The sequence below is a fragment of the Canis lupus genome, chromosome 11 (assembly GCF_003254725.2).
Source record: "Canis lupus dingo isolate Sandy chromosome 11, ASM325472v2, whole genome shotgun sequence".
In the NCBI taxonomy this organism is placed as follows: domain Eukaryota; kingdom Metazoa; phylum Chordata; class Mammalia; order Carnivora; family Canidae; genus Canis; species Canis lupus.
Genome location: NC_064253.1, coordinates 10,397,044 through 10,411,654, shown reverse-complemented (window position 1 = coordinate 10,411,654; position 14,611 = coordinate 10,397,044). Strand labels below are relative to the sequence as shown.

The following is a 14,611-nucleotide window of genomic DNA, read 5'->3' as shown; positions in this document are numbered from 1 at the left end:
CATCAGTGCTTTTTCCACCTTTTTGTTAATTCATCCCTATATTTATAAAAATCTCTGATCTGTATATACCCCACTTTGATAAAATTTTCTGAATTTATTACTGTTTTTCCACTTTACTCTCATCTAAATATGATTTGGAGAGGAAGATACTAAGTACATGTGATAAGTCCCTATTTTTTTTAAAGATTTTAATTATTTATTCATGAGAGACAGAGAGAGAGAGAGAGAGAGAGAGAGGCACAGACACAGGCAGAGGGAGAAGCAGGCTCCGTGCAGGGAGCCCGACATGGGACTCGATCCCGAGTTTCCAAGATCACACCCTGGGCTGAAGGCAGCGTCTTCAGTGGTTACTGAGACACCCGGGCTGGGCTGCCCAGATAAGTCCCTATTAAACTGGAAACTTTTTTTTTTTTTTTGAAACTTTTTTTTAACTGTTTTTTTTTTTAAAGTTCTCACAGATTATATATATATATATATATATATATATATATATATATATATATATATTTTTTTTAAGATTAAATAAATGCCAAAATAGAGTTAACCAAATTGTGGAATAATTTCAGTGTTTCCATGTATTAAATTGTTTCTAACACAAGTGCACTCACAAAATGATTACAGGAATTATTTGTACATAGTAATTCAGATGCAGTAAATAACAAAACCTGTGACCTAGCAATGGAACACAAAGTTGTATGCTCTATGATAAACTGTTTATTTCAATCCTATCAATAGATCAGTAGCATAGATAGATAATGGGTACATAGATAAGTATAAATGTAAGTTTTTAAAATTTGGTATAATATCAAAAATAGAAATGAAGTGTGTGAGTTATGAACAGGAGGCCAAGGAAATTGACTACTTGTCCTCATGCTGGAATAGCCCCATTGGTGACTCCACTCCTTTCTGTTTCATCCATCCAGGGAGGATCTGACTGAGTCCACCATTTGCTATTCTCTATACTGTGCCTCTGCTGGACAAAGCTCTTTGGTCCACCTACATTTGGGCTCAGCCACTGACTATGGTCTAAGGGCTATGAGGAGGGAATGTTTTCAACTGCCTCCTTCTCTTGGGAAAAATTCATATGGCTCCCATTCAATTTCTCTTTTTATTTATTTATTTTGTAAGAAAAATATTTATTTATTCATGAGAGATACACAGAGAGAGGCAGAGACACAGAGGGAGAAGCAGGCTCCCTGCAGGGAGCCAGATGTAGGACTTGATCCCAGGACCTCAGGATCATGCCCTGAGCCAAAGACAGATGCTCAACCACTGAGCCACCCAGGCACCACTCAATTTCTCTTTTTAGATCTTTGCTGCTGATACCACATATTTTAAAAGTGGTTGTTTTGATACATCAACATTAAAGACCTTAGAAGATTTCATAAATTTTCTTATACAGATTTTTAAGTTGGGGTTAAATTCTTTCTTTCTTTCCATTAAGTATGTAACTGCAATTTTTATAGTTGCAAATTGTTACTGAACAGATCCCAGAGGAAGATTCCCTCACATTGAAAGGGTGTTTTCTTTGTTTCTAAGGCAATTGAACTATATATTGTGTGGTTTTTATTTAAACCGATAAACAGGATTTAGGAAAGTTATAAATACAACTAGAGCTATCGATGTAGACAAATAATTAAAGATAAATATACACTTTAGCTATCTTCATTGTTTTGGAGAGAGACTGAAATGCTTTCTGTCCCAAGCTGTGGAGCCAGGTGCGCAAAGTCAAGAACATAATAAAAGAGCTCACCAAGTGTCACCAGTGCCTTCCTTTTTCTCTGCTTGATCCATTCCTTTTTGCCTTCTAGAACCATCTGGAATTGGTGTATTTTATTTTATTTATCTATTTTTTAAGAGTTTATTTATTTATTCATGAGAGACACAGAGAGGGAGAGAAAGAGAGAGGGAGGGGGTGTGTGGCAGAGACAGGCAGAGGGAGAAGCAGGCTCCATGCAGGGAGCCTGACGTAGGACTCGATCCTAGGTCTCCAGGATCAGGCCGTGGGCCGAAGGCGGCGCTAAACTGCTCAGCCACCCAGGCTGCTCTGGAATTGGTGTATTTTAAAGACTTTGAAAATCAGACCCAAGATGGAAAAGCTGGGGAGGGATGGAAGTGAGGTCAACACCTGTCTTTTCTCTCCGAGTCTACTTTTGTCACTTCTCTCTCTCAGCATATTATTAGAGCATCTACTCTTGCAATCACTGCTCCCTACCCAGGGAAACAAAGACAAAAATCCATGCTCATGGTCTGAGCGGAACACATATGAATAGACAATTCCAATTTATTAATCCAGTTGTAATAATAAAAGGACATAGCCACGTGAGAACATAAGACAAAGAGCTCTTAATTTTAGGTAAATCTATTTGTCCTGAATTTCACTCTAATGATAACACTACAATGTTTCTATTTTTATTCTTCATAATTAAATATTTATAGAATTCATATAAATAAATTTTGGATTTCCACAAATAACTTAGATCATATATACTCAATTTCTACCAAATCCACTTCTCGTTTGTGAAATATTTGGGTATTCCCCACATATGAAAACCTTGAGCTCAAGTTTCCTAATTCCTAAGTCAATTACCATTATTCTTAATTATTCCACAGTTGAACCACAGCTTCCTTGTATGTGATGCTAACAGAAAGCTCCTAAAATCATCAAACCCGCAAGTCATTGTCCTTTCTTTAAATCTCTCTCTGTTTTAGTTCCATTAGCAGATTCTTCTATAGACATGAATAGCCACAGTTGGACAGATGGCTCAGTTTCATGTTTGATATATACATGTCTCCTTTGCATCTCATGTTTAGGTGTGCATGTTCTCAGACTTATGATTGATGTCACGCTCCTTCTCACCTCCAAATATCTGCAAATGGTCTGTCCCTCTAGTCCTACTTTCTTTCATTTTGTTCTGTTGAATTCTATCCTTCCTGTGGTTATGATTCCTTGAGTTTCAATGTGATACTTTGGGAAGAGTTTCAGCAAAACACTGAAGTGTAATTATAAGGACACAGTGTATTCCTTGTCTGGCTAATTTATTCATCTCTCACTTGGCTGCCATGGAGTCTAACTAGCCAAGTAAATAAACTTCATCACCTTTCAATATGTTCTCCACATGGCAGCTGTAAGCGTTGCTGCTTTTCTTTCTTTCTAACTTTATTTAACAAGTGTTAAATATTTCTTTTATTTTCAAATTATAAAATGTTTCACACATGACCAAAAATAAATAAACTAATGGCAACAAATGCAACCCAGATTTCATGAAAGCTAACCTTTTACCATGACTTTGGCTTGAGTTTTAAAAGAAATAAAGTATTTTAACTATATGACTGCTGCCTTTCAACATCTGTTCACCTTCTTCCTTGCCTATATTTGATGTGTATTATTTATTTTCACATTTTATAAATAAAACTACCCTTGTTTCTGAATTTGAACAATACAGACGTACTGAGTATATGTATTTTAACTTTGTTACATCCAACATTAGGTTTTTGAGATTTATCCCTACTGATACATATAGCTCTAGTTATTTCCTTTGAACTGCTTTATATTTGCATACCCAGGCCCTTACTAACAGATATTTAGGTTGTTTCCAGCTTTTTTGCTATGAAAAAAACAAACAAAAAACAACAAAACACACACAAAAAGGAAAGAAAGAAAGAAAAAAAACAAACAACGAGCAATGAACAACATTCTTATGCTTTTTCAACCCTTGTACACATCCATTCGAGTTTCTCTAGAATAGGGTAGGCTTTGTTCCTCAAATACCTGTAACATAAGGTATGTACCTTATCCATTTTAGAGGACATTGTCAAGAATTTTCTCCACAGACCAAATTTATATTGGCAATAGCAATGTATGGAGTTCCCATTTATTGGCATCATCATCATCAGCTGGAATTATCAGACTGTTTTGTTTTGAATAACGATTGAGAATGAAATGCTATTGCATCTTCAGTTTGCCATCCCTCGAGTACTTCTGAGATTAAGTGTATTTTCATGGTTTTTGGAAATCTGTCATTCACCTGTGTCAGTTACTTTTTTTTACATTTTTCTCATTTTTCATGTGTATATGTACGTAAGTTCTAAATTTTGTTTCATTCACTTTTTTTCCAAAGTATCAATACAATACTGTTTTGATGAAAAAAAAAATTATGTTAGGTGTTTTGCTTAGTGTGTATAAGCTGCATCAGGTTTTATTAGGCTATTTGCCTGCTATATCTTACTTGTGTCAGTTTATATCAATCTTTCTGTGTTCCTTTATGAATAAATTATTGTAATCTATGTTTGTTATGATTACTAATATTTTTGAAGTTTTTTTCTATATTATAGTTTTTTTCTGATTACTATGCTCTTTTTTTTAAGTTTTCTTATTTTCTGTCTTTTTAAAATTTAAAATTTGCCAAACTTTTCTCACTCACTTTTTTAAACTTTATATTATTTTGGAAAGTATAAGTTTGTCTATTAACTGAGTAGTGGCTCTAAAATTTTTTCACACACACTCTTGACTTAATGAATCAGTATCAGATAGCTACTGATTCCTTGCGTGCACACACGCACACAAATATCATGACCTTAAAGTGCTCTAACTCTGTTCTTCAATCAGACATGTCATTTTCCCTAGCATTTTATTTTCACATTTTCCTAATCTCCCTGCTTAGTCATTAGTATATTACCATTTTGTAAACAATGCACGTTTTTAATATTTTATGATTTCTTTGCTCACATATGCTTTTTGTATTCTAGCCCTTTCTTCTGTTTTTTTTTTCTTTTTTACCTCTTTCTGAATTGTCATTTATCAGTACTTTCTAAACTGAGCTATAAAAAGTACAGTCTCCTAATCCTTTTGTCTGACAATGTTGATTTCACCCTCCCTTTTACAGAAGAATTCAACTAAATTGTATTTCCAATTACTTCCTTTCAACATGAGCCATATTCCTAAATCTTCTTTGGATTTCTCTTGTTTGGTTGGAAATCTGTCAGCCTAATTTTTGTGACTCAATACATATTTGATACCCCTTGTTTTATTGTTGTAAAACTTGTGTCATTCCTTTCATACGAGGAGACATTTCTTCTTCTCCCAGGGTTCTTCTAGCTGGTTGAGGAATTAAATTGACATGGGAAAGAGTAACAGGAGGGAAAAAAACCCAGAGTTTTATTACGTGTGCATGATGGTTCAATGATGAAACTAAGACCCAAACAGATGACTGAGGCAGGCAGTTTTTATACTTTTTAGACAAAGAGGAAATAAATTAATGGGGAATTGACAGGATAAAGAAAACAGATGCTTGGGAACTTTAATTAGTAAGGAATTCTAAGCAGAATTTGGGCTGAGGTAGTAGATGAGTAAGAAAGTAATAAAATTTGCTTCTACCATTTTCTTGACTTTAAAATTCCCATCTCTGGTGATAAAGATGCCTTTTTATTTCTTAGTACAGGGAGGGTACCTTTGATACAGAAGATTTATATCTTGTTTTCAGGGGGACCAAGGAGGGTCTGAGTGTCCTTGCACCAGCTGGGTCCCGAGTACCTTTAACACAAAACAATATGCCTTTGTGGTATTTTGGGCAGCCTGCCCTTGGCACCTACACTTTTCCTTGTTCTGTGTTCTCACTACAGTATGTCAGCACGTGGGTTTGTTTGTATTTTCCTATTTTCAGCGACGTGTATTCTCTCATTAGACGATGTTTCCATTCTGAAAAACAGCAGTTCATCATCTGTTTAAACATTGTGTCTCTCACTTCTGGAACTCCTTAAAACTATGGGGTGCTTGCTCAGCACCTAGTAGGGACCCCAACAGCCTGGCTGCTCACTGACTCTCCAGCCTCCCCTCTCATGGTGCTCTTCAGCCTAGAATCTTCTTTACATGGCTCACACTAAGGCCCTCTCTCCTGTCAGAGTACCTTTATCATCAGGCTCTTTCCTCAGTGGCCTTCTGGAATTTCTTTTCTCTTAGCCAGTTAACAGCCACTCATCCTTTTGGTGGGCTTCACGGACTTTTCTGATGGGGGTTTTATCTCCTCTCCTGTTTAAAAATCTTAAAAAAAAAAAAAAAGATTTTATTTGTTTATTCATGAGAGACACAGAGAGAGAGGCAGAGACAGAGGGCTCTAGCCCCACAGGGAGCCCAAAGCGGGACCTCCGGATCACGCCCTGAGGCAAAGGCAGCCGCTTAACCACTGAGCCACCCAGGTGCCCCTCCTCTTACAGTACCGTGGTCTGTCATTCAGAGCTCCTGGAGCATGAGTACTTTTACAATTATTTGAGTATCTAATTAATGCCAGGTCCTTCTATGAGATTCCCTTCTCCATGAAAGCAGAACAGTTGATCCTTAAGTCCACAGGTTTGAACCCTGTACATCCACTTATATGCAGATTTGTTTCAAAAAATACAGTACACTACTGTAAATGTATTTTATCTTCCTTATGATTTCCTTAATAACATTTTCTTCCCTTTGTTGTAGGAATACAGTATATAATGCATATAATATACACAATATGTATTAATCAACTGTTTATGTTATCAATAAGGCTTCCAGACAACAGCAGGCTAGTAGCTCTTAGTAGTTAAGTTTTGGGGATCCAACAGATGCAAATCTTTGGCTGCACAGTGGAAGTGGCACCCTAAGACTTTTGTTGTTCAAGAGTCAACTGTATTTTGTCTGTTTTAGTTTTTTATTCTTGTTGGCATTTTGTAGGCATTCAGGAAATAACCACATGGAAACTAAAACCAGCTAGAAGCTCTAGAACTATGAGAGACTCAGCCAATACTGATTCATCTCTGACCAGCAGCTTCACTTCCTAGAGTAGACCAGCTCTCTCTCTTTCTCTGCAGATACTTAATACAATAGACAGCTCAGGGTCAAGATCTTTCTGGGTTAAATAGTATACAGTATCTTTGAGTCGGGACTCCCCCTATGTTTCACATTCTTTCAGTGTCCTCCCATTTTAATTTCTAGGATGTCTGAGCCAGAGCTGCAGAAAGTGCCACCACCTCTGGATCATTTCTGATAAATCCCTTTCGCCTATTTTATTCCAGAATAACTGAGCAGATGTGACTTTTAAAAGTAACAACTTCAAAAATCAAATGAGAAAGAACATGTTTTCATTCATTTCTGAACTAAAGAAATAACCTTCAGTGCCTTTATTTAACAAATATTTATTGAGATTCTTTTGAGTGCCATTCACTGCATTAGAACTTTAGGTCACACTAGTAAAAAACCAGCATAGACACTGTTGTCACTGAAGTTATAGAGAAGAAAGACTATTCCATATTCCAGTACTCCTACCAGTAACTAAACAGTAAAAAAGTATGTGAATGCTTTGAATGAAAAAAATAAAGTTCCCTGTGACCTTAACAAATTCACATGACCTACATGGGAAATTGCAGGACGATAGGGAAGGCTAACATCATGACTAACTCCTGAGCTAAGATTTTAATTCGACAAAGGGGAGAGGTAAGAGCACTTCAAGGAGAAAAATTAGTATGTGCAAATGTCTTATGGTAGGAAGCAGATTGACAATGATAAGGGTCTATAAGTAGACCCAAGAGATTTGAGAATGAAAGAAAAGGAAGTTTTATTAGAGTTGAGAATGGAGAGCCATTTAAGGAGAAACTGTGACATGCTGACTTGTACTGGCTAATAAGGGCCAACTGTTCTATTTTCAGAAATTTTGTGTGAGCCAGCCACTAAATAACTATTATTAAAAACAAAAGTATAGAATCACTGAACTCTACCTCTGAAACTAATAATACACCCTATGTAGACTACTTGAATTTAAATAAAATTAAATTGAATTTAAAAATATATTTTATATTATACATATTTATTATTTAATATATTAATAAAATTGTGTTTTTGAGATAATAAATTATATAACCAACAAAACATTTAATATATTAAGTAATTATATTAAATGTAAATGTTTTGCTTTCTTTTTAAAAAAAATTTAGGGGATCCCTGGGTGGCGCAGCGGTTTGGCGCCTGCCTTTGGCCCGGGGCGCGATCCTGGAGACCCGGGATCGGATCCCACATCGGGATCCCGGTGCATGGAGCCTGCTTCTCCCTCTGCCTGTGTCTCTGCCTCTCTCTCTCTCTCTGTGACTATCATGAATAAATAAAAATTTTTAAAAAAATTTTATAAAAAAAAATTAGTTATTATTCATGAGAGAAACAGAGAGAGAGGCAAAGACATAGGCAGAGGGAGAAGCAGGCTCCCCACAGGGAGCTAGATGCTGGACTCGATCCCTAGACCCCAGGATCACGACCTGAACCAAAGGCAGGTACTCAACCACTGAGCCATCCAGGCGCCCAAATATAAAGGTTTTCTAATTATTCTTAATCATTCTTAATTACGTTCTTAATAGTAAAATGTAGTCAACACATTTTACTATTGTGCTCCTGAGTTTATTTTTGCCTATTCTATTGGCATGGTAGAAACACCTCATATTGCTATGCCACTGAACATTTCTTTCCAACCTCCCAGGCAGTGATGTCACATTTACTAACTCGAAATTGATCAAGTGGGAATTTACACCAAGGAAATTGGCAGGCTGTTCGATTTAAAACTCCCCTATACCTCTAAGAACCAGCTGTTAAACATTTACCAGCACAGCACTGAGCGAAACTGTACACGACCTGGGAGACAGTGTTAAGAATTGATCTTTATCACAGGAGAAATGAACAGGCATTGAAAGATTTTAAGCAGGGAGTTGACAAGAGCTCATTTCTATTTTAAAAAATCACTGATGCTACAGAAATGGAAGAGGAAGCCTTGTGACTTGGGAGGGGGGCGTGGTAAATACTCGTGGCTCAGACTAGGACCAAAGAAATGAAAATGCAGAGAAGTGGTTTGATATATATTTAGGAGCTAAAAAATAGAAGGCTGAGCTCTAGTGACAGTAGCGTGAAGCAATCACTTAAGACCCACCTGAGGAAGAAGTAGAATCTCTACATCCTCCCTAAGTTCTGGCTGCTTACGAGATTTTCATCTGGAGCCCAGTTCTGCCACTGTGTGTCAAAGAGCCAACTTCACAGTTGAACAGAGTTAGGCCTGAATAAGAAAAAAATGTGCATATGGAAACATGAAATGAAAAGACTATCTCCATATATAAATAAATTATTTTAAAAGTAATCTGTAACCTTTCCATCTTTATTTATGGGTAATCGTGCATTTATGGCAACCGTGAGAATGGTCTCCAAGATCTCTGAGAGAGAGTGAATGACCATGTTCTGATGCCCAGCATTTGAGTCAAGGCTGTGCTTCCAGAAGCTACTGCCTCCAGACAATGACTGAACATGATAGAGACCCTCAGGCAAGCCTCGTAGGGGTGATGCCAGATTCCTTCCATGAGTGGCTTTAGCACCATGACTCCTCAGGCACATCTGCTCCTTCACATCCATTCTCTTCATTTGAGTCAAACCTCCATCATGGTCTGGTGGCTCTGCCGGCCACATTTAATTCTCTGCCTCTGCCCTGTGTCTGTGGCAGGTCTTGAGATGCTGCATCTTGGATCTTTCCTCGCAAGTGATGGCACCCATCTAGAGTGCAAGTTCTTGGACCAAGAGAGTTTTCTGCCTGTGTGTTAGGTGTCGCAGGGGTTTCTGCCATTCCCTCAATGCTTTGGTGTTTTGGTTTTTTTTTTGTTTTGTTTTGTTTTGTTTTTTAATCTTTTTTTTTTAATTTTTATTTATTTATGATAGTCACAGAGAGAGAAATAGAGAGAGAGGCAGAGACACAGGCAGAGGGAGAAGCAGGCTCCATGCACCGGGAGCCTGACGTGGGATTCGATCCCGGGTCTCCAGGATCACGCCCTGGGCCAAAGGCAGGCGCCAAACCGCTGCACCACCCAGGGATCCCATGGTGTTCTGTTTTATGTGGGACAAAGGTCTGGGAAGTCCCTGGGGTTTTATGCCTGTGTTCCCTCAGGGCGAGCTCATTCATTCCGTCCCCAGCCCTGCCCTCAGCCCCCAACAGGAGAGGCCCGTGGAACAGAGACAATGAGTGAGGACAGACCACACTGTGTCTGGGTTCCTGAGGACTCTAAATTGTCACGATCGCATATGCTTCACCTTTAATTATTCATTAAAGTTGTAGCTTTTTCCTTTCTTCATTTTGGTGGAGGCTGCCTCTTCCTTCTGATTTGCCAGAGATGAAACAGTTGATGTGTCCTTTCTATCCTCAGAGGGCTGGAGACTTTTTGCAGCTCATCTCGAGGGTGTCCTTGTGATCTCCGTTCTCCGATGGTCTCAAGAAAAATTAGAATTTTTCAGAGTATCTGGCTGTTCTCCTTCTTAGCATGAGATTAATGTTCCCCTGTAGCTTTTGACATGCTGAGCAGAGAGAAAGTCCCCGCCTCTTGTTTTTACAAATCAGTTATGTTTCTGCATCAGGCTTTTATCTTTGGTGAGTACAGCAGAGCCGGGAATAAAATGTGTGCATAAATCATCCATTATATTCTAGATACGTGAAATCATTAGGTTGTCAAACAGTCAACATGCCAATGGAGGCTGTTCTGTAAATTCACTGAATGTAAACATTATGCAACAATGGAATACACAGGGGCACCTGGGTGGCTCAGTCAGTTAAGTGTCTGCCTTGGGCTTGGTCATGATCTCACGATCCTGGGATTGAGCTCAGCATTGGGCTCCCTGCTCAGCCGGGAATCGGGGAATCTGCTTCTCCCTCTGCCCTTACCCCATTTGTGCTTGCGGTCTCTCTCTCTCTCAAATAAATAAATACAATATTTAAAAAATTGGAATACGCAATGTAGTATTAGTGTATTAAGGCTCCTGGAGCAGATTTCCAGCTGGACAGGGAGACATTGTTTCTAGTATGCTTGGCTTTAGGTCATTGTTCAACACAGTTACCTTGTCCTTTCCACCAGGTGGTTGACCAGATTGATACCCTGACCTCTGACCTACAGCTGGAGGATGAGATGACCGACAGCTCCAAAACGGACACCCTGAATAGTAGCTCAAGCGGCACCACAGCCTCCAGCATAGAGAAGATCAAAGTGCAGGCCAACGCACCCCTCATTAAACCCCCCGCCCACCCGTCTGCCATCCTCACGGTCCTGAGAAAGCCAAACCCCCCGCCGCCGCCCCCGCGGTTGACACCTGTGAAGTGTGAAGACGCCCAAAGAGTGGTGCCGACTGTCAATCCCGTGAAGACTAATGGCACCCTTCTGCGAAACGGAGGCTTACCCTTAGCACCGAACAAAATTCCAAACGGAGACATCTGCTGCATCCCCACTGGTGGCTTGGACAAGGCTCCAATGCAGCCTCTGATGCACAGACCTGAAAAAGACAGGTGTCCCCAGGCAGGGTCCCGGGAACGGGTTCGGTTTAATGAGAAAGTGCAGTACCATGGCTATTGTCCCGACTGTGATGCCCGGTATAATGTAAAAAACAGGGAGGTCCATTTACACCGCGAACCTGTCCACCCACCGGGAAAGCTCCCGCACCCCGGCCCTCCCCTCCCTCCTCCACCCCACCTCCCTCCTTTTCCGCTGGAAAACGGGGGACTGGGAATAAGCCACAGTAACAGCTTCCCCCCTCTCAGACCTGCAACTGTGCCTCCTCCCACTGCACCAAAACCACAGAAGACCATCTTGAGGAAATCGACCACTACAACAGTGTGATGTATGCCATTTCCAAAACCTTTTCATTGATTTTTGGTTTTTTTTAATTTCTATATTATAAACATAAAATAATAAGTAATGAGCACTTTCTACTCAAGCAATAAAAAAATCCCAAATATATTAATCCTGCATTCAGCAAAGTGGCATAAAAACCACCTGGTAAGTATGCAGTATATTGTTTATATGCCGGGTAATGCGGTATTTAACAAGTTGTGTCATCAGAAACCACAGAACCATGAAAAAGCTGCCTATGTTGTTGTTTTTTTTTTTTTTTCAACTGACCTAGGATAAAGTGACCTGTAGATTTCAAATAGTTTGATTTACTTTCACAGACGGGATTAGATTCATTTTATTCATGCCTAACTCATCTATGCATTAATAACATGTCATCCTTCTCACTTTGACCAGATGCTTTTTAAGGAAGAAATTTTAATACTGAAGGACTATTTTATTATTTTTTCTAAAGATGTTTGTCACTAGTTTTACATCATGAAATGCCAAGAACAATACCAGAAAGTTTATTTTCTATACTATACAATTATGATTCTATGTTCAGCTATATATGTAATGAAAGATTTTGTCTGTGGAAATATCATATGTCAATAAACAACAGTACATAATGGCAAAAGCAAATGTTCCTCAGAACTAAAATGCAGCAGTGCTTCTTCATTTAATCCCATGTTAATAGTCATCAAAATGGATAGCTACTCTGACAGAGTTTGAAGATTACAGTGAGTATATGGCAGACTTTTCCAAATTAAACATCCTAATCAGATCATAAATAGTGCTTTACACATTTTCATATTATGTATTGTGGTACCCCACCCCAAGACCCTATATTAAGTGTCTCATTGACGCAATATATGGCCAAGCCCTTTAGGTCCTCCTCACACTCAGCATCCCTCCTGGACACACCATAAACCAGGACATTAAAGCAGTGGGATGATTTGCCCCCTGCATCAGCAAGTCCTCTGCCTCCCCAAGGGAATCCCTATTTATAAGAGAATCCCAGCAGAAAATAAAGATGCTTCTGGAATAGAATGTTTTAAGTACCAGCCTTAATGTTGTTTCCCCTCACAGTTGAAGCATCCCAGGGGTCCTTGTCATTTATAGAAGGAAGAGGAGAAATCCTTTCCTCCTGACATCTTACAAAGGGCCTTCTCTTAAGCCTAACTTGCTGACTTATGTCAATTACCCACCCATGGATCAAGTTCACTTCCCAACTACTATGCTTTGGAATGATTGGATATTTTGCCCTGGAACTAGAAATTAGTTTATCTGTCCTAGAATCATGATTGACAGGTGCACACCTGAACAAAAGTTGTCCATTAAGTGGCAAGAGTAGAGGGAGTTATCTTTGGTGAAATTGGTTTATTGTGCAGCATAATAAAGAATACTGTAATCTTTTGGACTATTTGGCTTTTGATCTCAAAACTTTCATTTTTGTTGCAAACAGGGACCTAGTCATATTTCTTTGTTGCCTTTTTCAAGCCATATCATGGTAATCTGGAATACTGTTTTCAACAACTTCCTATTAAAAGATGCTAATGTACCTTAGGCAGAATAACAGAAAGAAAGTAGGCATTACTTTTTGAAGGAACAATTAAATAAGTAAAAAAAATAGAGGATGTCATGTTACAAATTTACTCAGCATGATTTTCATTCCTGTGTATATTGGCCATGAAGATAATGCAAGCACAGTACATCCATTTTTTTTTTCAGGAAGTTACAGAACATAAGACCAATAATAAAAAGGCTATAATCTAAAATATATTAATAGTGTGATAAGTATGTTTAATAAATCTGACCCAAGTAAACACAGAATTGACTTCCCGAATACCAAACTAATATATTCTTAACTTTTTCATGCATTCATTTAGGCTTGCTATAAATAAACCCAGCTTTTATCATCTTCCTAGATTTTAATAATTACTTCCTTTCAAATGTGCATGCAGTGTTAGACCATATTGGTATTATAAATAGTCTTTGAAGACATGTAGCTTTCTCCCTTCAGCTCATCTTCCTTCCATAGCCAGGTACCATGACCTAATAATTAGCTTTTCATTTGAAATGCTGACCTCTGTCAATCTGGGGGCCAGTCTGGATCTCAAGGTAAGAGCTTCCTAGAAACCACAAATCATTCGCAGAGTAGATAACTTAATTGCAATGAAGTAAGTTGAATAAGCTAATTAAAGCTGATCCAAAAAGGATATTGAGCCAGGTGCTTAGCCACAACCTGTGAGGTTCAAATTAATCTCTGCTTCTCAAAGTATAGACAAAGGTATCCTGTGAAAAACCATCTTTTGAAGTGAATTTGGTGACATTGCCAAAATGACAATACCTGTTCTCAGTCAACATATTTATAAGTAACTTTTGGCATAGAAGGCCAAGTTAAATCCCAACCTTAAAAAAGGTAAGAGGTGTTGACCTTCTCTTATTACAGTTTATTAAATGTTCAGCATTAAATGTTAGATTATACCCGTGTTGGGACTTTCTTTTGGGTTTTTTTATTCCATATGTTATTTCATTTTTTTCCTTTAAGGTGTGGAATATATTGGGCCAATAGGGTTTGTTTTGTTTTTGTTTTTCCCCAACTGATCATTTTGCATCATTCACTGGAACTTATGTCTTTAAATATATATAAACTTGTAAAACATGGGAAACAACTAACATAGGGCATCATAATAAAGGTATAATTAAAGTATCATAAGTGGCAGTGCCATTTCTTCCATGAGCCAACATTGCTTTCAAAATTTAAATTCTGTAGTACAGGCTCTGCCCATCATCCATTAAATCATCATAAAACATGGCAAAATGTTGCTCTTCCTGAAGATCCCAAAGCAAAAATGCTTTCTTCAAACCCTCCAGGGCTGTTCTTTTTCCCAGTGTGCACTTGAGGACTTTCATTCTCTTGCAGAGTACATACCCCCCAAGTTAGCCTCCATCCTCTTTTGAAGGCGATATT

The 14,611-nt window shown here is 38.4% G+C and overlaps 1 protein-coding gene across 13 annotated transcripts in view; it reads left to right on the top strand.

The window, feature by feature from the left end:
• PRR16 (proline rich 16) overlaps positions 1 to 14,611 on the top strand; it is a 308,319-nt gene that overhangs the window by 183,600 nt on the left and 110,108 nt on the right. For 12 of the 13 annotated variants that reach the window (XM_025432201.3, XM_025432200.3, XM_025432209.3 and 9 more), the window contains one exon: positions 10,891 to 14,350. In XM_025432201.3, the coding sequence (XP_025287986.1) occupies positions 10,891 to 11,646 (756 nt within the window). In that variant the 3' untranslated portion in view covers positions 11,647 to 14,350. Of the gene's footprint in view, positions 1 to 10,890; positions 14,351 to 14,611 lie in introns of those variants that run through there. The other variant, XM_035696800.2, reaches the window with a different exon arrangement.